The sequence below is a fragment of the Malus domestica genome, chromosome 02 (assembly GCF_042453785.1).
Source record: "Malus domestica chromosome 02, GDT2T_hap1".
NCBI lineage: Eukaryota > Viridiplantae > Streptophyta > Magnoliopsida > Rosales > Rosaceae > Malus > Malus domestica.
In genome coordinates, this window is record NC_091662.1 from 6,001,736 (window position 1) to 6,024,633 (window position 22,898).

Genomic DNA, 22,898 nt, shown 5'->3' on the forward strand with positions numbered 1-22,898 from the left:
CAGTGAAACACAGACAGTAGCCAGTGTGGGAAAGGAACGGATGGAAGGACTCCTAGCTGGAAAGGCCGGGTTTATCGGATCCTGTCCATTGAGCAATCCCAAAAACTACACTTGGTAGGGAAGGGAGGTGGCATCCCTTTATTTTTTTTTTTCACACTCTCGTTTTCTGCTTCGACATACTTCCTCTTATTTTTGCCGCTTGATTCAGCTTTGATTTATATAATTTGGAAACCCGAAAAAAGGGAGTGTGCAGAAAAAGAAAATGAACGTGAAAATCGCCTCCCGACAAAATACTACAATCTCACAATCAAAGATAAAGGAATGGAAAATTGAAAGTGACTTGTCCAATTGATTTGATGCCATACTTTAAAGAAAGAGAAGCGAAGATGTTCAACATGAAAATTGAAAAATAATTAATATTTCATAGAAATAAATGTTCCAAAAATAGATAGAAATCCTACTAATAATTGTTCTAAACCCCAACATGTTGGTAATGTTGGAGAAGCCTATTGGCTTCCCTGAGGCCACTCAAGTAAGCTCCATGGGTTGTAGAGTAATGGGTTCTGTGTGTAGCCTCCCCTGCAAATAAAATTTGAAGTGGAGGAGGTGAAGAACTAGTGGCACTGCCAGAATCATCAGATGGCAATGGCTCTGCCATGCTGTCCAAATCCTCACCGCTTGATCCAACTGCTACATATGAGTATGATCCCAGAAACAGAGGATCACTAGCCCATTGACTCTTCAAAACCTTGGAAAATTGTACTGAATTCCCCTCTGGATTCCCGTTCCCATTGCACGATTCATGGGAGTGTGATGTGTGTGATAGGAAGCTGGAGACCGTTTGTGAAACCCCATTGATAATCTCTTCACCTGAAAGTGCTTCTAGCGCAAGTGCTTCTTTCCCTGCAAACCAAGAAAGCAGAACGTTGGAATTGTGGTAGAGAGGGCAGAGAGAAGCCGTCTTCCTCATCCACCATGGGATCTTTTTATTCCTGAGCTCCGAGTCTGCTCTGTGGAAAACCATTTGTAAAAATGGAAACTTGCTGAAATCATGGGACTTCAGAGGAGGATGATTGGAACCCAGTTGCAGAAACAGCTTGTTAACAACGCCAAATCCAAGCCTCGAAATCGCCTCGGTTTTGAAACGAGGCAGAGGTGGATTGAACATACCAGAATCTTGGCGAATCGAAGCTTTGAGCACCCCCAAAGAAACTGTGATAATGACATGATTGGCTAATAAAACTGACCCATCAGAAAAATGGAGCTTCACGGGCCTTGTGTCAGATTCATAGCCGCTGTGCGTGTGATTTTCCGGCTGCCATTGAATTTCTGTGACCTTTTTGCCTAATTGAATCAACCCAGGTGGGAGAACAGAGGCTAGAGATTGAACAATGCTCAAGTACCCTTTAGCAATGGTAATTTCTTCGCCGGGAAACATCCGGTACTCACTTTCAGCATTGTAATCAAGAGTTAACAAGTCACCAGCTGATGTATACGTCCTTTGGGTGTTCTCATGCATTGCAAAGATGGCTTCTTGCAGCAACTTTCTGCTCCAATTTCCATTGCCATTGACCTGCTCATCTCGGTTTTTCGTCAAAACCCAATACGCATCAAGACCTCGCCTTAAGAAAGAGCCGACACTGAGCTTCCCAACACCGCCATTGCTTGCACAAATCCTGGAAGCTTCTTCTCCAAGCTTACCATATTCAAATTCGCCATTGCACACTATTTCAGGACTTTCATCAAACACCTTCTTCCCCTGAGCATAATCCATCAAGTTCTTGAAGAGAGACGAAATGCGGTCCACCACATCCGGTTCCAGCACCAACCCACCTTCGGCGACGGTGGTGGGCTCGTCGGAGGACCCGTCCATGCACTCCCACGGCTGCTCCGACTCGAGCGCATTGATTTCCTGAGCAATTTTATGAACCGGGCTACCTTCAATGCCGTGGATCCAGGTAGCTCCCATCTCAATCCGGTCACCGCCGAACTCCGACGTGTTGATTCTGCCGCCAATTCTCTCCCCGCCTTCCACAACCACGAGCTCGAACAAGTCCTTGGACCCAGCAGCAGTGTACAGCTTGTTCGCCGCCGTGACGCCGGCCATTCCCGCTCCAATGATCACAACCCGTGATTTCTTCGCCACCATTTTTGTTTCAGCTGGAATTAAAGTAATGGGTTTTTGGAATTACACAGAGAGGATGGTGGGAAGTGATAGAATAAAGAAACAAGTGTGAAGAGTGTGAGGTGAGAGATTGAGTTTACTGATGAGGATTTTATAAGTGGAGAGAAAGAGAAGAGAGAAGACTGTTTTTCTTATAAAACTTGACATTTTTAAATTTTTTTTTTCAAATTTAATTTGTTCTAAAATAAAATAACTTATATGAAATGAGTTTCGTCAGTAGTGTTCTAGCCCACTATTGTAATTACTGTTTTGTGAAAAAAAAAAATTAATTACGAATCACATTACATTATTAGAGTAGAATAGTATGACATAGGATTCGATTATAATATGAAAGCTTAATTCTACAATGATGGTAAACTTGTGACATAATGTACGGATGCACATTGGTCACTAAAAGGAGTCCAAGATGGTTCTTTTTATGTCTATCAAGTGTTATAACTTACCAACTAAGCATATCTCGACAGCTTGTCTTGACAATATTCAATAAATTCTCCCAATATCACTCATCAAATTAGTTCGGCATATATCGATATCTGTTGATAATGTGCAACATGGATTGAAAACTTAAAGAATAGAATGCCTCAAAGAATAGATTAAATTTTTTTTCTGCAATTTCATGCTCTATTTCTATCTCAAAAACTTAAACCTTTAATACTCAGACTCCAAAATTTGGGATTTGGATCCTCGCTGGATCCCCTCCCTGGGGATCCTAGGGATCAAAGCACTTGGACCGTTGATAAAAAATCGTACGGCCCTAATTAAATGTTTTTAATATTTTTAAAAGTAAAGCAGCCTCGTTTTATGTAAAAAATATAAAAAATGAAAAAATTGTGGCTGCATGATTTTTTATCAACGATCTACATGTGTTGACCTCTATGATCCCCAAAGAGGATATCCGGCGAGGATCCAAATCCCAAAATTTGAATCATAAATCTGCTACTACTGGACATATGTTCGTTTTCCTAATAAAGACAGGGCTCTACTTTTTTTGCAGGTCTACTGGTAGAAGAAATATGGTTTGATACCTAAAGGACTATTTCTTTATGGAATTGGATCCTCTCCTGAGCACAAGCTCAGAATCTTTCTGATTAGTCTACGTGAGTCGTTGGATTTTGATCCAACGGGATACAAACTAGGAGTCCCTCTAAAAATTATAATAATTGTAACCGTTGGATCAAAATCCAACAGCTCACGTGGGCAGATAAGAAGGATCATGATCTTGTGCTTAGGAGAGGATCCAATTCCTTTCTTTATGAAATCTGTGGCCAGTAGTCCTAGAATCCCTCAGTGCCACTGCCATTTATGTCCAAAATATCATTGATTTTCTTCTGCCACTCTCATATGAATTTTGGATTTGCCATTTTTTACTGCTTGGACACAAGGATCTGATTTTTCTCAGCCAAAAGTTACCAGAGGCAAAGGGGAAAAGTGAAATTTGTGACGTGGGATTTGCCCAGAACATCTGAAACTTTGAAGGGTTTGATGGGGCCTTTCACCAACCTTCACATGCACATCGGGTGAGGGATAGCCCACCAACTGAGCATTTCAACGGTCCTGATCAGTTTGACGGTTTTGATCGGTTTAATGAGTTACTTTTACGTACGGATTAAAGTGTAATTTACCTTGCAACAATGAATAACTCGTAAAGTGTAAAATGAGTGGTATTTTCTTTTGACATTTTAGTTCCATCAGATAGAATGTTAATTAACTATTGTGTTTTTGTTGGACTTGTAGACTAGGAATGAACAACGGTTATGGAGAGCGAGTAACTGCAATTATTTACCCATAATTGTTTATATTCATACTCACATAACCGTTTACCCGTTGGGTAACTGTATAAACGGTTATACTCATACTCATAATCGTGTACTCATTTAACGATAACTATTTACCTGTTTACCAATTTTTGAACCTATTTATCATTTTTTTACCCATTTACCTCTTTTTTCACCCGTAACTTGAAAATTACAAAAAAAAATAAAAACATTTGTCATAATTTTCGTTTTCTAACAATTAAACACCGTTATAAGTACATTTTAGCATACATTTCCCTATTTTAATCATTAAGTCCTCATACAAGTCCAATAATTGAAATAATAGTTTACGAACAATATTTTTCTGCTACACTGAAGCAAGTCTTTAATTATAAGGAAAATTAATGAAAAAGGCTTGAAAACATTGAGTTTTAACGATAAAGACAAAATAAAGGGTAAAATGAATAGTACAAGAATTGACTTTTTAGAGTAAAAATGTGGTTTTTCGTTAAAGTGAACAGTACCGAGAGCTTTTCATTAAAGTTCCCTTAATTATAATCCATATGATTACAAAGTAAGGCTTCTAAAAACAAAAAGTAGTCATTATCTTGAATACTAGATTATTCAAAGCTCCAAAATATTCCGAAACTAAACACTTTTGAATATGAAGGATGAAACTAGAAATTTAACTAAGTAGGGGCACCTTAAAAAATTTGAGCTCCTTTTTTGGACAAATAAAGCTTGTTGATGCACAAAACCGGAGGTCATGGAACAACGTAAATCCAACCGTGAATCTGCAAGAAATGTAAATAACACAAGATGTATCGTGGTTCACCCCAAGGTTTGGGCTACGTCCACACTGATTGTATTGTTTTTCTCTGAGAAGTGAGGGAGAGAGAGAGCTCTGAGAGTGAGAGCTTGGAGAGGGGTGAGGAGCCTTAGGAATTGGCCTCCCCTAATTGTGAGGGTGAGGGGTCCTTTTATAGAATAAGGACTCCTCACTTATTACATATTTGCCCCTTCCTTTATCACATAATTACATTTAAGTCCCCGAGTATTTATACGAGGTCTAAATACGAGCCCTAAATATGGTATAAACAAAGCTAGTTCTTTTACAAATACTGAAAAAATTAATTACAAAATACTCTATTGTCTAATTTTGTTTTTAATTGTTGACAATCTAATGCTCATTTGTACTAATTAACCATATACATACAACTCAACAAGGTTTACACATTAGTGCGTGAGAAAAATATAAAAGACGGAGGGGCATTTAAAAACTAAAAGAGGATTTTTACTATTTTAATATGATTAATTGAATAATCTGCAAAGAAAAAAAATGGGGATAATTAATTGAATAATTTGTAATGAAAAAAAAAGGGATGAGAGAGGGCAAGTGCCCCCACTGGGCTTCACCTCCCTCCGTCCATGTCGAACACTAATGCTTTAGCACGTTTAATCACGAAATCTCATTGACTCGTTGTCACCAAAAGAGGCCTACAAAAGAAATGTAAAAATTGAATTAGTATCCCATTTAGGAACACTGACACCAATTAGCATGAATCCAACAGAGGTAAGTGATCATAGAAGGTTTACATTGTACACTCAGTTATCAAAAAAAAAAAAAAAAAAAAAAAAAAAACCAAGAAAACTATCTTATAAGCATTCATAAACAAATAAATCAATAATTAATCAAACAAGTATGAAATCGGAAGGGTAAAACGCACATGAAATCGGAAGGGTAAAACGCACCTTGAGGGGCAAGGAGAGAGAGAGATGAGTGGCGGAGATGAGAAAGAGATGAGCGGCGTAGATGAGAGAGAGGGCAGCAGAGATGAAAGAGAGGGCATCGAGGAGAGATAGATGAGCTGCAAATATGAGAGAAAGGGCAGCAAAGAGGGAGAAATGAGCTGGGGACGGAGCGTTTGAGACTCTAAGTCTAGCAGAAAGATTGAAAATTTAGGGTTTTAATTTTTTTTACATATATTAAATTAAATGGGTAAATGGATACCTGTTATAACCGTGGGTAATACCCATAACCAATGGATACCCGTTATAACCTCGAGTAATACCCATAACCGCCCATTTAAATTTAACGGATAAACGGTTATACCCATAACCGTTTGTTCATCTAAACGGTTACCCGTAACTGTAACTGTGAACTTTAAATGGGCGGGTAACCACGGTTACCCAAACTCATGGACCCATCCCTACTTGTAGTATGATACAATGTTCATATTACAAACTAAACTTTTTAATTATATATAAAATATTGACATATAAGTGAGTTTTGAACACTCGAATGCATAGATAAGCCCTCTTAACCAACTATCGCTTCAACTTAAGCTGTAGAACATGAGGTGCAAGAGTGGTTTGTGATTGTATAAACCCTTCTCTTTATTGATGGGATCTATTGTGAAAACCCTAAACTATAGTCTATTTTGGTCAACTTGTGAATTTTTTTTTTTTGAAAATATGACCAGTTAGTGATTTCGTCACCTCACTTCATTCTTCTAGATATCGAAAAAACTCAAAGACAGTTCAACCTTTCTCTAACCTTCACCGTGTAGTAAACGTGTGACCTGAACGGGTATACGAGATTGTGATATAAAGGTAACGAATCTTTGTGGCCATAAGCAACATGATGACATTTGTTAATAATTACTGTGACCCCAACGTTATTATTATTATACACTATACCATGGGATCACACATGTTTTATCAATTCATTTCACAATAATTCAATGATTTCAATTCTTTCTTTAGCATATCCAAACTTTTTTCATAAATCTTCATCAAAGGTAGTGCCGATATGACAATATACATTAAAAAAAAAAAACTAACAAAAAGTTAATAAAAAACTTCATTTTCAATGAAAAGTCATTTTTAAATGTACAGTGAATAGTATCAAGAAAATATATAAATGTGATTTTTCGTTAAAAGTGAACAGTATCAGGAGTGTTATGTTAAAACTTCCTAAAATAATCCATTGTAATGACACGAGTTCACATCAAATGTTGGACTCAATATAAATATGCATTGCTTTCGTATGTGTGAGTCGAGTGCTCGCCCGCTTTTCAGGCAGCATGAGCTATGGGCAAGTGCTTGGTAGGCCAACAGCCAATGAACTGGGCGGGGCACTCGATGCAAGGGGAGCACACCGAGCAAGTACGAGAAAATTTCTCCGCTCCACTTTATTAAAAGCAAGGAGGTCAAACCAAGGACCTATGGAAGTTGAGGCTCATCCCGGATCAATATTAAATAAAACTATAAGGGGCCTTAGTATTGACCTTTTTTCATTGATTCAATATAAAATGGAGAAGATCATACAGTTCCCTACGGAGACAACAAAAACTGAGATCTCATTCAAAATTAAAACAACTATCAGTAAACTAAAAGTTAGTTGCACTTGGATGATGCTATTCAACCTCAAAAGTTTAAGTTAGGTCCACGAAATAGATTTTTATTTTCTTTAATAAAAAATTGGTTATAATGGATAATAAAAATAAACTTTCAATAGTAACAATGACAACTAGTCTACTACCTCCGAAGGTGTAAACGCGGACTACGCAATAAGATGCTCAACCATAAGCTTGGAGAAATATTAAAAACAATCTTATTAGAATTGAGAAATGTTAAGGAGATTCTTTAAAAAGTCAGATTTTTTATGAACTTTATGTCACCTCATGTTTTTGGTACAATATTTTATTATGTTTGTACGGATATTAACATTTAACTATAATGTGACAGATAATCTCACTTTAAGAGATAATCTCCTTACCATTTCTCAATATAATTTATTCAAGCGGCTTTCAAGTGAGGGCAAGCAATCATCACAGTCAGCCAGCAAGTAATCCCAAGAAAGCTAGCTACTTGCACGATCCTTACCGTATCAAAGTTAATGATCTTGTTAAGTCAAAGTTCAGAATATTAAATATACATTGTATGGTGTGACATTTTCTTATGTAATATGCTATAATTGTTCAATAAAAGAGAGTATGATTCTCTTTTCTCTAAAATCTTTCTCTTCTTTATTCTCCTCTCCTATTTGAGTAAGCATAATTAAGTCACGTTAATATTTTGTGTTGACTTCTTTACAGAAAAAGAAAAAGAAGAAAGTGAGAGAGGAGAGGAGGAAAGGGGAGGGCATTGGGAGGGGAGAAATCCTACTCTCTATAAAATGCCTTCTAAATTAGATAGCAAGTATGTATTACATCGAAAGCAAGCGTTGTTGCTCATGAGCTAGCTCAATCTGCTTCTAAAGAATATGAGATTGCGCTCACGGATAGAGAATGAACACAACTTAAATGAAATAAATTTATCAACACGTGACGTTCTAGTCTAATATATCAGAAAAACTTCAACATGACGTATATTATAAAATCAATACACGAACATAATAGTAAATCCATTTCACGCAAATCCTTCTCGTGAGGAGAAAGTACGTGACCACTTAATGGGGAGGGGAAAGCAGACACTTACTAGTTGCTGCATGTAACAAAGGAGAAAGTATGGAACATTTTACTTGTGGGGAAAAAAGGTGTTTCATTATTGGTACTTTACTTTTACTATGAACGACATCGATGATTTGATATGAGGTATTGATATATAGGAGAATGATGGGATTGGAATCGGGTACAAAACTGGCCATCGATTCAAATCATTGCCTTATTGTTGTTGGGTTGCACTTGTTTTTATCGTCTTTTCTTCGTCACTTTTGAACATAGAGTATGACGTTACTATTTCATTGATTATTTCGCATACTAAAATACGTGAAATGATAATATTTCAATTCAATTTCTCATTGTTTTTTACATCGATGCTACATTTGTGTATATGGTGCAATAACATAAAGATATTTTGGCGATGTCGTATAATATTTCCATAAATGGGAAAAAGAAGAACTTATCCCAATAATTTAGGACTAGTGTTCTTAAGTCGCAAATTGTACCCTTGTTTAGGGGTTGCTTGTACTTTCTATTTATGTAATGTTTCTCTTATTTGATCCGTTGAAAAAAGAAACATATAGGATTCTTTTGAAAGTGTTTTTAAAATAGTTGAAAACGCATTTGGTGAAAATATTTTTAGAACTAATCTTTAATAAAAATACAAGCAAAACCTGAAAAGACACTTCAAGTGCTTCTTGCAAGAAACACCAAAGTTTCAAAAAGTACTGTCAAACGAGGCCATAGCTTCAAGTGCCTAGCTAGGGCATGAAGTGGCCTAACTTCATAGTGCCTAACTAGCTACAATCTTCTTTCTCCCATTTTGTATATCTTACACTTTTTCTATTGATAGTTTTTTTTTTTTTTTTTTGGAAACATTTTCTATTGATAGTTTACTCAACCACTATAGGTACACTATCCTAATCAAATCAACTTTTTACCCTTAAATGATGAGGAAGACCAAAGGAAAATAAAATAATTCAACAAGCTTGCTAGTCCAAGAAAATTTTGAACAAAGAAAAGAAAAAGAAAAGAAGAAGAAGATATGGTTCATCCAAAATGAATGGAACAAGGTTCCCTCTTCGTTTAATTTTAGCCATGTCTTTCCCTAAAGGAAGTTTATAACTAAGGACACATGAATAAAACCCAAACATCATATTCACTACGATATTCGATCACATGCAAATTCTTTTCTTAAAAAATAAAGTAGTTTATAAAGAACAATGCTTAGATACTCAAGGATGAGTAAAAACTTCTACTCAAAATTCTTCATGTTCGAATTACAAGGCTCTGTACTTATGATCAGACTCGTTTATATTATGAATCACTTTATAAAGATCATCTCTGCAAAAAATGAATTTAAACTAAGGTCGTTTAGTCAATCTATTGTAGCAAATGCATAGACGGTCGACAAGGCTTTTACAAGTTCCGTTCACCTATTTATGTATAATTCGATGACTAAACGATTTTAGCTTTAATTGTTTTTTTGTATAGGTGATCTTTACAGAGTGACTTATAATATAAATGGTTCCGATTATAAACACTAAATTCTATAAATCAGCAATGGATAATTTTAAGCAGAAATTTATTGAGTAGTCAAGTATTGATTGTTTATAAATATGTCATCTCGAACAAATATATTAGTGTTTCGATTTTACTAAGCCGTATATTTCAAAGGCTGCGAGCAGCTGAGGCCCAATGAATGGGCTATTAAGGCCCAAATTAAACTTTATCCGCATTAAGATCATAGTGGGCCAACTAATGGATTTAGAGAGCCAACCCATGTGAGCAAAACTTTCAGAGTTGCTATTACCAAATTGGGGCTTGTGAATTGAAACTTGAACCAAGGTCATGCATGCTTGATTGCAATATCCTAAACCTAACACGTAAACCTTAATTCAATTACATTAAGGGTACGTTTGAAAGCACTTTTAAAATATCTAAGTGTTTTTGGTGAAAATATTTTTCGAACAATGCAAGTGAAACCTAAAGCACATTACTGGTGTTTTTTGTAGGAAACACTTCAAATGCTTTTGAGCGCTTCCAAACGAGCCCTAGCATTCTTCAAAATTTGGTATTCCTAATTTTCTACAATGTAATTAATAATATACCATGTGCCGATACTCTACAGTAATCGTCATTACCAACCCAATCGTTCACGCATATTATATCACAAGTAGGTTTCCTTGTTTTCCAAATGCAAAAAATGAAATAAAGGGCCGAATATGATTCAACAACAACAAAAACATGCCTTATTTATTGTTGTTTCAAGATTTATCTGTCACATGTTTGGTAGATTGCACGATATACACAAGGACCAAATCAACAAATAAAAAATTTGGTCAAATAAACCCAGATATATCCAAATCTAAATTTTGAAAGTAGCATGTGGGACCCACTGCACCAGGTGGGTGCTGACTCACTGCATGTACCAAAATAGCCATTTGGGAAATTTGAAAATTTGCGACTCTGGCCTTCTGCCCAGTCAATGCAGTCAATGCAGAAAAAGACGAAACAGATAAGCTCCAAATAGAAAAACCAATAAATAAAAGGGTTGATTAGTAAATAAATTAAATTGTGAAGAACCTACACCATTTTCTCGGTGTGTTCCTAAATTTTACTAATTAGTCCCTATACTATCCACATTTTCCATTTCCTACCCTACTCTGCAGAAACCCACCAACCAGCTGCCATGGCCACCATTGCCATAAACCCCATTTCTTCATACACCCACCAAAACTACTCAACCTACCCGTCAGGTAAGTCTCCGTCTTCCCCGATAAACCTCGCCAGCGCAGCATCGTCCCAGTCCATCTCCACCCCCGCCCAACCACCACGAGCCAACTCTTTTGTTTCACCAGACGTACCGCCGAACTCACTCACCTCTTTCTCCTCCGCCATTACCAACTTCAAAGATTCCAAATCGGCAACCTCCTTTGTAAGTCCGTACAAACCGCCAGCCTCCTCCACCTCCTCCATCAACCACTTCTCAGACTCCAACCCCAGCACCTCCTTCGAAATGCCGTACAACCCGCCGCCCAGGTCGACGCTCGCCATGACCGTCGACACCGAGTCAGAGAACGACGGCCCGCAGCTCTCCTCGTTGAGATTGATCGTGACGTATGACGACGGCAGCGCTTGGAACACCCATGGCTGCGAGTACGGGTTCTCGACGAAAGTCACCGCTGCGGCACCTGCAGCGGGCACGATCGGCCAGTCTTTGTTCACGAGCTTCGCGAGCTCCTCGAGCTTCCCGTCCTTTGCCTTGGAGGGCACAGTCTCAAAGTCGTCGCTTATCACTTGCTCCGCCCCCAGATGTCGCTGCTTCTTCGCGGCGCTCCCGTCCTCCTCCGCCGGTTCGCTTCCGGGTCTCTTGCGCATGTCCTCCATGAGAGAGAGAGAGAGAGAGAGAGAGCAGTGAGGACTGTGGAGAGTGTGTGTGTGCTTGGTGTGGTGTGTATTGTCGTATATATCGGGTGGGTCCATGCCGAAAACGAGGGAAACAAACGAAAATGGATTTGTGGACTCATTGGTGGGCCCCATCCTGTGAAGATATTGGAATGATCTCAGCCGTTGAGACTCATTTGCGTGGAGGGATCAACGGCCGGGGCTCTGTACAGGATTTTGTGCTACGTTGGAAGGCGTGGCGATGTGGCGCGTAGCGTGAGGAAGGAAACGGAGAAATTAGTGGCAGCGTTGCCAAGTTGGGGAAGGAGGCTTGGGGAGAAAGGAAGACGATTTTAGTACCTTCGATTTAATGAGGTAAAATTGCTCTTTTGGACATGGAATTTATTTGATATTTCTAGATCCTCCTCCCATTTAGTTTTATTCACACTCATTTTTACTTTTCACACATCTCTTTTAATTTTCGTCTGTTGGATCGAATGAATTGAAAAAATCAATGATCAAACATTAACAAGAATGTATGGGATGTGTGATAAGTAAAAATTAGTATGAATAACACTTTCCTTGTTTATTTAGCTTATTGGTTAAGCAAAGCATTGGGTAAGAAAATGCGTGGAAACATCCATAAGGTGTAAATAACCCAATTCCCTTTGTACGAAAGGTTTATCGTGCAATTTAAATGTTATGTTATCAGACAACCGAGTTTTTAATATGATGCAGTTTTATTTGAATTCCATGTTTGAATCCAATCTCGCAACGTAACGTGCCAAATCATTTTCATATGTCATATTCCTTCTCTTACGACTTTATCTTGTTAATCGTTACTATATGGGAAAGGAACGACACGAGTCAGGTTGCGAGAAAGAACAATTCAAATCCTTCGGGTGGCAAAGCTAGCGACGACTTGGGAGTTGCTTCTTATACTCAACCTTGGATGGAGGGCAACAGTTTCCCTGCAATTACTGTCGAGATTTACACCCATTAGTCGATTTCGATACAACATGGTGCCATTGATTAGAGTAGCTCCAAAAACAACTCGATTGATTAGAGAAAATTTTCAGTGTGCTGAAAATACAGGCCGGCACACTAAGTGTTATAATACATTAGGTTATAATTTTTATTTTAAAGTACATCCTATAAAAGAAGTTTATTTCATAAGGCTAACTTGTAGCGTTCTCACCGCTGCATTAGAGAGAATTGGGAACTTCTGAATGTACACAAAACACAGGTCAGTAGGAGAAGGCAAAGATCTCATGCCTTGCTTGCTCTAATCTTCCCCACTCACCTACCCAAAAGAGGAATGCTTGGACCTATTCTTGATGGTGTGATTCGAGTTTCGCTTCTGTCGATCCTCTGTTTATAGATAATTTCACTACACAAAATGTAGTTTACCAAGTCCCCCTCAAGGGGAGCTGAAACATAACTTTCTGCCCAATTATGTCTAAAACTTTATCTTTCAATATCAAACTCCTTATTTCCAACTTCCGATATAAACAAGAGAAAGGCGACTACAAGGCAAAAGACCTCTTTTTCCTCATTGCTAGTGCTAGATTGAGCGTAGTTATATTTTGCTTCGCCTATTGAGAGACCAATAAAGAGAATTTTCCTAGGGTCAGATGAACAAAAAATGTCCGGCACACTGAAAAATCTCTAGATTGATTGAGTTCAATTCATCAATCTAAAACAAATGCATAATTGACTAATCCTAATCGATAAACTCGAATAAGAGAATTTAAACACGCCTAGGGATGCAAATTAGAGAACCGACTCATTTGCAATCCTCAAACCTTCACCAAGCAAAGGAAACAATCAAAACTTTTATGCATAAGGGGTTTTGGCCCCTCTTAAGCCTTCCAAATAATCAAGTCATTCAAATAATTCATTGATAACACGGTAAAACGATTAAGCCATGCTAACATCTCGGTTAGATTGACAATCTCTAATCCCGAATACTACTCCGACACGACGGCATACATAACAAAAGCTTAGTTTAAGCATGAGTTTTCTCCTCGCATCATAGGTATCCGATAAGCAAATATCTATAGCTCGACAGACATACTACCTCTCTAACATAATAGCTTAGGTTTACGTTCAACAAGTTTACTGCAGAACCTTTTCTTCGGAACCTAAGAGCGTATTAACACGCAACTCCTCAAGGCTTTGAAGTACAGGAAACAACATGGGACTTGAACTTCTCAAGCTCTGCCAGAACCTCCTCTTCGGGCCTGTAGATCAGATCACTCATTCTCCATATCTGCAGACAATTGTCAGCTTCAGAAATCAGTTTTGCATCAAATCGAGCGTAATTTCTTTTACAATAACAAAAGGTTTCAGAAGAAAGTTCACGTAGGAGACGAGGAAGGGAGGGACGTAAGGGTAAAACACATCATTGGTACACCAGTAAAATTTGGTTTAAGCTCAACTTTTTAAAGGAAATTTGCTTCCTAACAAATTTTCTCCATAATGCTTTTAAACACCTCTTATCGAAATGCTAAAATTCAAAAAAGGGGTTAGCAGCAGAATAATTCATCATGTAGAAAAAACTCTCCGCGATGTTAAACTAGCAACATCTTTCTTAATCTTATGTAATGTGTAATATTCAATCTTATATGGTTTCTCATTATAGCTCCCTCAGCTTTCACATGTACTCTTATGAAATATTCTTAGAAATGATTTTATGACTCGAAAAATGAAACCCTTTCAACAACGACAAGAACAAACATTCCAATACCTGCAATGTGCCCCCTCCGCCAGTACTATCACAGTCATCAGAGACACTGACAACAGTCCATGGATCAGATGCATTCCAATGAAAATCAACAACCTTGTCCCTGTATACAGTTATAAAGTTAAGCAAACCATGAACAACAAACTACAAGGAAAATAAAAGAAAAGAAAGTGCCCGACAATTCAACCAAATGATACAATAAGGGATCATATTTCCCATGAGTAAACTTCAAGAACCGTTTACCAGGTAATTTTTAACATGTTATAGAGATAACTTCAAGAATCATTCAGACTCAAGCAAACAACTTTAAAAGACCTAGAAGCCTATAAGCAATAAGGTACTTGATAAATAAAGGCTCTAAAGCACTACCGTGTCCAGTGCAAAACTTCCGATCAACATTTGATGCAAAGATTAACCTCAATATTCCAGTGATGGATATATAGACACAAACAGCATCATGTTCAGTTTACTGACCACAAGAACATATTTAAAAAGTACTATATAGTGGCATGGGCACAATTATAGACTCAGGCATGATGCCCATACAAGAGACACCAGGAAAGATAGAAATCCAAGAGTGAGACGTAAAACAATTTCCGAAAACCAGAAAGTTGAAAATCAAGGGTGAAAAGATCCTCTACCAGACATCAAAAGTTTGAAAAGGAATCGTAAAGTATGTTTAAATAATGTTAGTAAAAGAGAGCCTCGAACCTGTGCCCAGCATGCTGGAAAAACAGGCCGGGTGGAGAAGTTGGGCCTTTTGGAGTTCGCTCCTTACCGACCTGCAGCGTATTATGTTTTCATAAGTTATAACAACTTCCATCTGATTGAAGTTATGGGAAAAGGAATAGAAAAGCCGAAACTCCATTTATTTGGAAACACTTAGTTTGTTATGTCAAAAAATAGATCAAGAAAAAATTTGAAAATTACTAGATTAACACAAAATAAAACCACGGTACGTTCTGAAGGCCAATATACCTTCTCATAATCCCAAATGTTTAAAAGACCATCCTCTGCAGAACTTCCAAAGACAGACGATTTGTCTGGACACCACTGAAAACACAAATGCAACCAACAGATAAGACACGCAGTTCTTGAAACAGATGTACTAAATTTCTAGAAACGGAAAGTAGCAACAAAAGCAGCAGTATTATCATTACCTGAACACAAAGAACAGCTGCTGTATGACCCTCAAATTTAAATATAGGTTCCCCCACTCCATCAGAAGTGAGATTCCGACGATCAAACACGCGTACAGAATTATCTGCTGACCTGTATACAAATCATAACAACTTTGGTCTATTAACTAGTGTCGTATCGTATCTTCTCATCAGCCCAAACAATAAAGCATAATTAACAAAACCAGAGGATTAGGAAGCAACAAAACTGAGAGGAACATGGCATTAGCACATACCCTGTTAGAATAAGGTTATCATTATGGGGATTCCAATCAACACAGTGAACATCAGCATCATGAGCCTTTTCAACCTGCTAATCAGAAACAAGAACAGCCAACACGTACAATAAGTAAAAGCAAAAATTCAGAGTGAAAGGAATAGGGATCTTCCAATATTAATGATGGGAGATATTTAGCAAGGTCAAAAGAAAAAAGGTACATAAATGTGAACAGGTTGAGAGGGAACAATAGGGCTGTACATTTTGAAATATAGAGCCACAGATTAAGGGTGATTATAGCAAATAACATAAATATAACTCAATTTCTTTAAGTAGCAGATTTAAACACCCTAAAAGCATTCTCCAAAAGGCCTGTTAATATTCATGATCAAGCAGGACTCTTCAAACAGCAGAATAGTCAAAGATAAACACTGCACACTGACATTACTAAGCCAATTTCTACATGCATACCAATTTATTCACCAAACTCCATTGCCAAAGTCATATAGAAATAAAGGAAAGACAAAAAGAAGGATGAGATGCATAACCTTCACAGCAGGGCTAGAGCCGACACGTGCATCCCATAATATGAGGCAAGAATCATCACCAACACTACAGAACTCCTGTGAACTTCAGTAGAGATGTAATATCATAAGAACTAAAGGCCATGTCATAAGTATAGAAATTGCAACTGCTATGGTGTAAAACGAATGAGGGTTCCATATCTTTAATAGTTTAGTTAAGGGTCGGTGGCTGAGTAAGCGTAAGTTACCTAGATGGGCAAAACGCCACATCTTCGACTGTATCCTCATGCCCATAGTAGATTCCCCGAGGAGCAACAGTAGGACCATCGGTAGCTTTATCATTACCATCCCCAGACCTTGAGTTTTTAATGATTGATGCACCAGATCCTGGAGACTTGTTTGCTGCTGGATCAGTGGTAGAGGCTGCTATATGGTCCTGAATGCTCCACAACACCACTGTTTTGTCCTTCCCTGCACAAAAATTTATTTTTAGTAAAAAAATAAAAAGGCCTTCATAACATACATATCTGATTTCTTCTAACAATAAGAATGGTGTTAGTGCTTTGAGTGCTTGAAATCAATCACAAATTAAAAACAAACGACATCCAGCAAAGTCATTAGAGTTCACAATAAACTTACTATGCCACAGTACAAATATAGGAAACTTCAAAACAGAAGGAGCAAACTATAGCATAATAAACCTACGTGCATTAGGCAAAGTTAATTATATAACAGCATCATTGATATCCAAGTACAACTAGAAGCAAAAAATTGCCCACCTCCAGAGAGCACATAGGGCTCAGTTGGACACATTGCAAGGGCATATTCTGCATTATCTTGATGTCCAGTCAAAATCTGAAAGAAGAAAATAGTCAAACAGATTCAATATTTTTCAATTGAACAAGTAAGCAAAGGTCAAAGACAAATGCCATTCCTTTGACGCATTATCGCACAAGTCTTGAAAGGGTCCAATATTGAAATACTGAGAAATTCATGAAAAGAGACATGGAAAAAAAGTTTACCAAATCTGGACGCGAGGTTGTAGCTCCTAGGACAGCATGACGGTTAGGTTGAGCTTCGACATCCCAAATTAGAACCTAAATTTGACAAAATTTCCAAGTAACTATAACTTCAAAAACAAACAATACGCATAGAAAACAAAGGAAACATGACTGCGTGATCCAACTTGATAAAATAAAAAACACTTACATCAGGACTGTCGGTATGCGTGGCCACTATCTTAGTGTTCTGTGGAAGTTCTCTGATTCTGTTTACCTGTCAAAATATATGAAAAGGTTACTCAAGAAGAAGTACAAGCAAGCTTCCAATATCACCAGCTTATACGCAAAATGAGTGAAGAACGAATTAAACAGACATTTTACAGATTGTATAAGAGAAAGAATAGAAGTGTAAATGGTAACAATATTTTTCCCTCGTTTTTTATATCAAAAATGTAGTATTTTCTTCATTTCTCACACCAGTATTAAACATTTCCCATTAAATTCAAACCACCTAAAAGTAAAGTGCATTTGCTCAATTTTCATTGTGAATAAACAGACATAAACAGGTGCACCAGTCATACCTCTCCAGGATGAATGATGGTCTTGTACTTCTTCACAAATGGTGAGCGGGCTTCCTCATTGAACTGAAAGATGGAAGTGTTCAATAATGAGTCAACAGAAAGAGTGAACCTTCATTCAAAATGTCAAACCCAATCACGCATACCTGAGATATATGCTCTGCAGCGGCAACTCTAGGTTTGACAATCTCACAATTTGCAATAACCAGAGTATTTGGGACACTGCCATCGGTCTGTCAACAAACCACAAAGACCATAACTTATTAACAGAACATAAAACCACGGTGGACTCTCGTGTTTCGGCACAAGACATCAACTTTAACCGTTTCAAGTATGATTTCTGAGTTGTAAACCCAAGCACACATTTGTCCTTCAAATTACATAAATATTCAAAACTAACTGCGGGAAATCAAAACTGAGATGAGCAAAGCTTGCCTGCTCGGAAAGGTAGAGACGCTGGCGATTCTTGTAAGTAGCTTGCTCGAGCTGAGGACCCCACCTACCAAAAACACAAGCAGATCGACAATGCTAATTAAAAAAATGCAGACTTTCAAATCTCCATTTGCCTCAGAAACCCTAAAACAAGAAAAATCAGACCCCCAGACACAAAACCCTAAAAACAGAACAAAAACCAGAGAGACATGAGGCTGCGCCAAAACCCTAGAAACCCTAAAACCCCAAAAATGGGGGAAAAAGAAGAAATTAGAGAGAGAATAGTTAGAGAGAGAGAGAGAGAGTACCGGCAAGAGAGGGAGGGCCAGACGAGGTTGTGGTTGGCAAGCCAGTCATAGAGGATGGGGACGAGGGACTTCCACTGAGTGTACTTGTCGTCGACTGTGGCGTTCTGCTGCGACTTCTTGAGCTTGGCTTGCTGTTGGTGGTCGTCCTTCTTCTCTTCCTTGGGCTTGGGCTTCCGGCCCCGAGTCTCCTTCTTCTTCACTGGTCCAGCTTGCTGCTGCGACTGAGCGTCCATGGCTACTCCGCCGAGTTTGGTGGTTGCGAGACTCTGACTTCAAAACCCTTATTATAATCACTCTCTCACACTCTCTCTCCTCGCTCGGTTCGCTCGGTCGCTCACTTTCTCACGCTCTCCCTGCGTGTCTCTGGCTGCGTCCGTCCATTGAGATACACTCCGGTAGCCCACTCCACTAGCGTGGATGATACACACGCGTCCTGGGATTTTTTTATTGAAGGAAGTTGATTTTTATAGACCGGCTTCTCTGCCCTCCCATTTTTATACATTCACATCCCCTTCTATTTTATGCGATTACGGTTAAACCACGTTAATTTTTCATATTAATTTTTTTTATAAAGATAATATGATAAAAAGCAATAGTAATATAAAATATTGATGTGAATTCATCATGATCGTACAAATAGAAGGAGATATGAGTGTATAGGAAGTGAGAGGACAGAGAAACCAAATCCTATTTTTATCACTCGGTTTTTATTCTTTTTACTGTTTTTTTAACAGTTAGATCGGACAATTAAAGTAGAATCAGTTATGAAGAGAGTGAACGATGGTGAAAAATATGCGCACAAAAACGAAGGTGAAAATCACGCGCACAAATCACTTGTTGAAATGCCCAACGAAACAAACAATACTTGTCGATTGAAAATTCAGCAGCCACTTCTGTTTTTATTTAATTAAATTTAAACATGTGTCCAAATAATTGAAATTATAAACATAAATTAAACATATGTCCAAATCTGATTAGATGAAAATAAAAATGGTTGTTGAATTTTCAGTTGTCAAATATTGTTCCAACGAAACGCGCACAAATCACACTCTTTATCGAAATGCCCGTTGAAATAGTCGTAGTGTCTCACTTATCTAAAGCTCATTTTCTGTCACCTTGTCTCCCACTTGAACGTTACTCGGCAGAAAGACGTTGTCATGCTCCAATTCTCTTTACATGACATTATATTATTAACATGACAGACGCTTTAACAAGAGGGATCTTCATTTTTCTAAAAAAATGAGAACACCATCTTGACCATTCGATTGGCTTTAATGAAATTGTATGGTTGAGATTAAAATTCAAACAACACAATCTCATTAAAATCAAATCCAACGATCAAGAAGATATCCTTATCATTTTAGAAAAAATGAAGGATTCCATTAACATGGAACGCCGTGTGGATATGCAAAAATCTTGTGCAACCGCTCCATTGTCTATTTTCGGAAAGCTCTACTTCGGAATTCAAACTTAAAACCTTCTACTTATGAACTCTATTTCGAGATTGTGAAAATCACTACCCAAAACAAGCATGGTAAAAAAAAAAAAAAAAAAATTGTATTTTCCTAAACATAAAAATGAGATCAAAATCAAATTTTGGGTATGGAGTTGGCCACCTGAGTGCAGGTTATGCAAAACAAGACATCCATGCCATAAACCAGTTCAATCAAAATTGTCCCATTTAAGAACCACAAGAGTGCATTTAACTAACAACGTCATATCCTTCATGTAAATCTCTGATTTTTCTTAACAAAACTTCATAATTTATAGCCTCAGACATAAACGCCCGATGCAAGCAGCAAGAACAAGGATCCAAAACCCTGCACGCCAAAGAGAACAGTTGGAATGTTAGATACAATCATACACCAGAACAAGGAGCAATCTAGTACTGTATCGGTAGATGAAGAGAGGATTCGGACTACAAACGCACCAAAAAGAAGGAAGCGAATGTTGCTGTTATGACTTCCTTCGCAAGACTGCGGTTTTTCCTGGAAATGGTTGCCTCATAGCTGCAGCAAATATATACTACCGTTAACGACTACTATATTCAGAAGACGAACGGGTGGGGCAACAATGTACTCAATAGACTTATTACATAAACACCAAGAAGATGATCCTAGAGCAATGGCTTGTATCTCTACTCGATTAGTCAAGACGAAACATGAGGGTATAAAAGTATGCAAAAATTTCCAGGCTGCTGATTCATCGAAGAATTATACGAAATAGGTTTCCAAACTACATTATGAATTTACAACCCAAAGCTAGTGTCTTGCGTGACGCCTTCACAAATCCAAACATGTCCATACAATTGAGTCATTTGGTTTCCTGACATATACCTACCTCAACATGCAAATGGTTACTAGGAAATCTTTCAGGCTTTCGGATTCCTCTCATGGCTTTTTAAACCCGATAATCTGATCTTATTAGCCAATATGCTTATACGCAGATCATCGATAACATATCAATCTTTGAATTCTCACTTTTCAATACTCAAATCTGGTGATATACTCAAATCTGGTGATATAAAGTAGTAAATTTTCATTGATTTGGCTCTTTCAATTTTCATCAACTCTTGTTTTACACTCCGATTTGAAGGTTAAATCGGCCAGTTGCTCATATTTTGCGTAATTTCTGCAATCCCAGGCTCTAATTCTACACAGTAAACATCAATTTCAACAAATGCACTCTCATCAGGCTCAATCAAAACACAATCTTTACGTTTGGCTACCCAGAAAATTGCAAATAAACAAAATAAACCACACCAAGAAACGAAATTCACATTTCTAATCTGCTTTTCATCAATTACCATAATATTTTTGCAGGAAAACAAAATTTGCAGACCCAAAATTTCTAAATTGACAACAAGATCTAAACGGAAAATCAGAAAAATTAAAAATTAAGGAAAAAAAAGATCTGGAAATGGTGGATCGGACTCACATGAAGAAGGAGGCGGTGAAGAGGAGGCCGAGGGAGACCATCACGACGGCGAGAGTCGGGTACCACGTGACCGGCACGGGACTGGAAATTGCCTTCGAAGCCTTGAGAAGGAAAGCGGAAGAACAAAATCGAAAACGTTAGAAGCGAAAACGGAGAAGCAGAAAAGCGAGGAAAAGTGCTTTTGGCTTACCATCGTAGCCGGCGAGTTGGAAGTTGCTGAAAGCTTCGGTCCTTGATCTCTACAGATCGAAGCAGCGACTTTGGCGAGTGAGAGTACAGGAAGGGAAGGCTCTATGTCAAATTTGACAGAGGAGGCTACAATCGTGTGGGTGTTCGGTAGCAAATGTAGGTGATTTGGCGGGTCTGGCTCCATCACTACCGTTGGTCTCCTAAACGCTGCGTTTAGAGTTTTAACGAAATACTTCTGGTACTGTTCATTTTTAACGAAAAACCATATTTTTACATTTTTCTGGTACTATTCACTACACATTTATTTGTAATTTTTCATTAAAATTAAAGTTTTTTTTTTGAACTTTTCTTTAGTTTTCATTCTTTTATTTATTTATTATTATTTAGCGTTTTAAAATTTTTTGTTCAGACTAATTCATCTTCTACATGCAACTTGAATAAAATTTGCACATTGACCTTCATTTAAGTCGGAACTTGCACTTTTCGATCCTATATGTGTTGAAAAACACTAAAAAATGAGAAATCGGAATAATTAAAGTTCATATTCTTTGTGAATAAACGTGTTATCAGTGGTTCCAATTATAGGCTTCAAATGACGCCTAACAAAAAAAAGGAACTAATACATCTGAAGCAGAAAAAGCTAGAGTAATCCTTTGATTGGATCATTGGCTAAAGTGAAATTTTGTAACGTATTAGGGCATCCTATTAGTAAGTCCACATGAGCAGATTCATCGGATTTTGATATTATCGACCGATTTATGCATATATACAGAAATCTTTCTCATTATTACAGTGGATCCTCAAGAAAGAAGAGTTTGTATCGAGTAAAATATGTACTTCGACTTTCTTGTATTAAAACTTTGGCTCATTATGCGTAAATATAGCTGCTTACACTAAAAATTAAAAGTAGACAGACAAAGTGCCCTTTAGACCATCTCCAATGGTGACTTATAACCTAAAATTCCCTTCCCCCCCCAAAACCCACTCCAACCCAAAACCTAAACCAAACCTAAAACT

At 37.7% G+C, this 22,898-nt stretch overlaps 4 protein-coding genes across 5 annotated transcripts; all 4 read right to left on the minus strand.

Annotated features, from left to right (window-relative positions):
- Window positions 1–322: 322 nt before the first annotated feature.
- LOC103406811 (probable polyamine oxidase 5) lies at window positions 323–2,420 on the minus strand. The gene has a single exon (XM_008345798.4). It carries the CDS (start codon window positions 2,147–2,149, stop codon window positions 473–475), a length of 1,677 nt encoding a protein of 558 aa, XP_008344020.2. The 5' UTR covers window positions 2,150–2,420; the 3' UTR covers window positions 323–472.
- An 8,494-nt stretch (window positions 2,421–10,914) lies between these two features.
- LOC139190373 (uncharacterized) lies at window positions 10,915–12,479 on the minus strand. Its single transcript, XM_070810531.1, has one exon. The coding sequence runs from the start codon at window positions 11,925–11,927 to the stop codon at window positions 11,133–11,135; it is 795 nt and encodes a 264-aa protein (XP_070666632.1). The 5' UTR covers window positions 11,928–12,479; the 3' UTR covers window positions 10,915–11,132.
- A 1,168-nt stretch (window positions 12,480–13,647) lies between these two features.
- On the minus strand, window positions 13,648–19,240 carry LOC103450395 (WD-40 repeat-containing protein MSI4). 2 transcript variants are annotated; one of them, XM_008389746.4, is made up of 15 exons: window positions 18,756–19,240; window positions 18,451–18,514; window positions 18,162–18,248; window positions 18,019–18,081; window positions 17,646–17,711; window positions 17,459–17,533; window positions 17,216–17,291; window positions 16,685–16,907; window positions 16,461–16,542; window positions 15,932–16,005; window positions 15,678–15,789; window positions 15,496–15,570; window positions 15,229–15,299; window positions 14,521–14,620; window positions 13,648–14,043 (listed from the first exon to the last, which is right to left on the minus strand). In XM_008389746.4, the coding sequence occupies exons 1-15, from the start codon at window positions 18,986–18,988 to the stop codon at window positions 13,942–13,944; spliced, it is 1,503 nt and encodes a 500-aa protein (XP_008387968.2). In that variant the 5' UTR covers window positions 18,989–19,240; the 3' UTR covers window positions 13,648–13,941. The 2 variants fall into 2 exon arrangements, with proteins under 2 accessions (XP_008387968.2, XP_008387959.2); XM_008389737.4 differs by having other exon boundaries at window positions 15,932–16,008.
- A 1,163-nt stretch (window positions 19,241–20,403) lies between these two features.
- Window positions 20,404–22,042, minus strand: LOC103450413 (uncharacterized). The gene is made up of 4 exons (XM_008389757.4): window positions 21,883–22,042; window positions 21,693–21,793; window positions 20,686–20,764; window positions 20,404–20,575 (listed from the first exon to the last, which is right to left on the minus strand). Exons 1-4 carry the CDS (start codon window positions 21,883–21,885, stop codon window positions 20,528–20,530), a joined length of 231 nt encoding a protein of 76 aa, XP_008387979.3. The 5' UTR covers window positions 21,886–22,042; the 3' UTR covers window positions 20,404–20,527.
- Window positions 22,043–22,898: the final 856 nt, after the last annotated feature.

Bases quoted from the DNA above. Each gene is read 5' to 3' on its own strand.
- LOC103450413 (XM_008389757.4), bottom strand. The intron at 20,765-21,692 runs GTGAGTCCGATC...TATTTGCTGCAG, and splicing joins TTCACCGCCTCCTTCTTCAT to CTATGAGGCAACCATTTCCA. The intron at 20,576-20,685 runs GTGCGTTTGTAG...TTTGGCGTGCAG, and splicing joins CATTCGCTTCCTTCTTTTTG to GGTTTTGGATCCTTGTTCTT.
- LOC103450395 (XM_008389737.4), bottom strand. From the start codon at position 18,988: ATGGACGCTCAGTCGCAGCAGCAAGCTGGACCAGTGAAGAAGAAGGAG. The intron at 17,534-17,645 runs GTAAGTGTTTTT...TGTCAAATTTAG, and splicing joins CGCATACCGACAGTCCTGAT to GTTCTAATTTGGGATGTCGA. The intron at 17,292-17,458 runs GTAAACTTTTTT...TTCTTCTTTCAG, and splicing joins CAACCTCGCGTCCAGATTTG to ATTTTGACTGGACATCAAGA.
- LOC139190373 (XM_070810531.1), bottom strand. From the start codon at position 11,927: ATGGGGCCCACCAATGAGTCCACAAATCCATTTTCGTTTGTTTCCCTC.
- LOC103406811 (XM_008345798.4), bottom strand. From the start codon at position 2,149: ATGGTGGCGAAGAAATCACGGGTTGTGATCATTGGAGCGGGAATGGCC.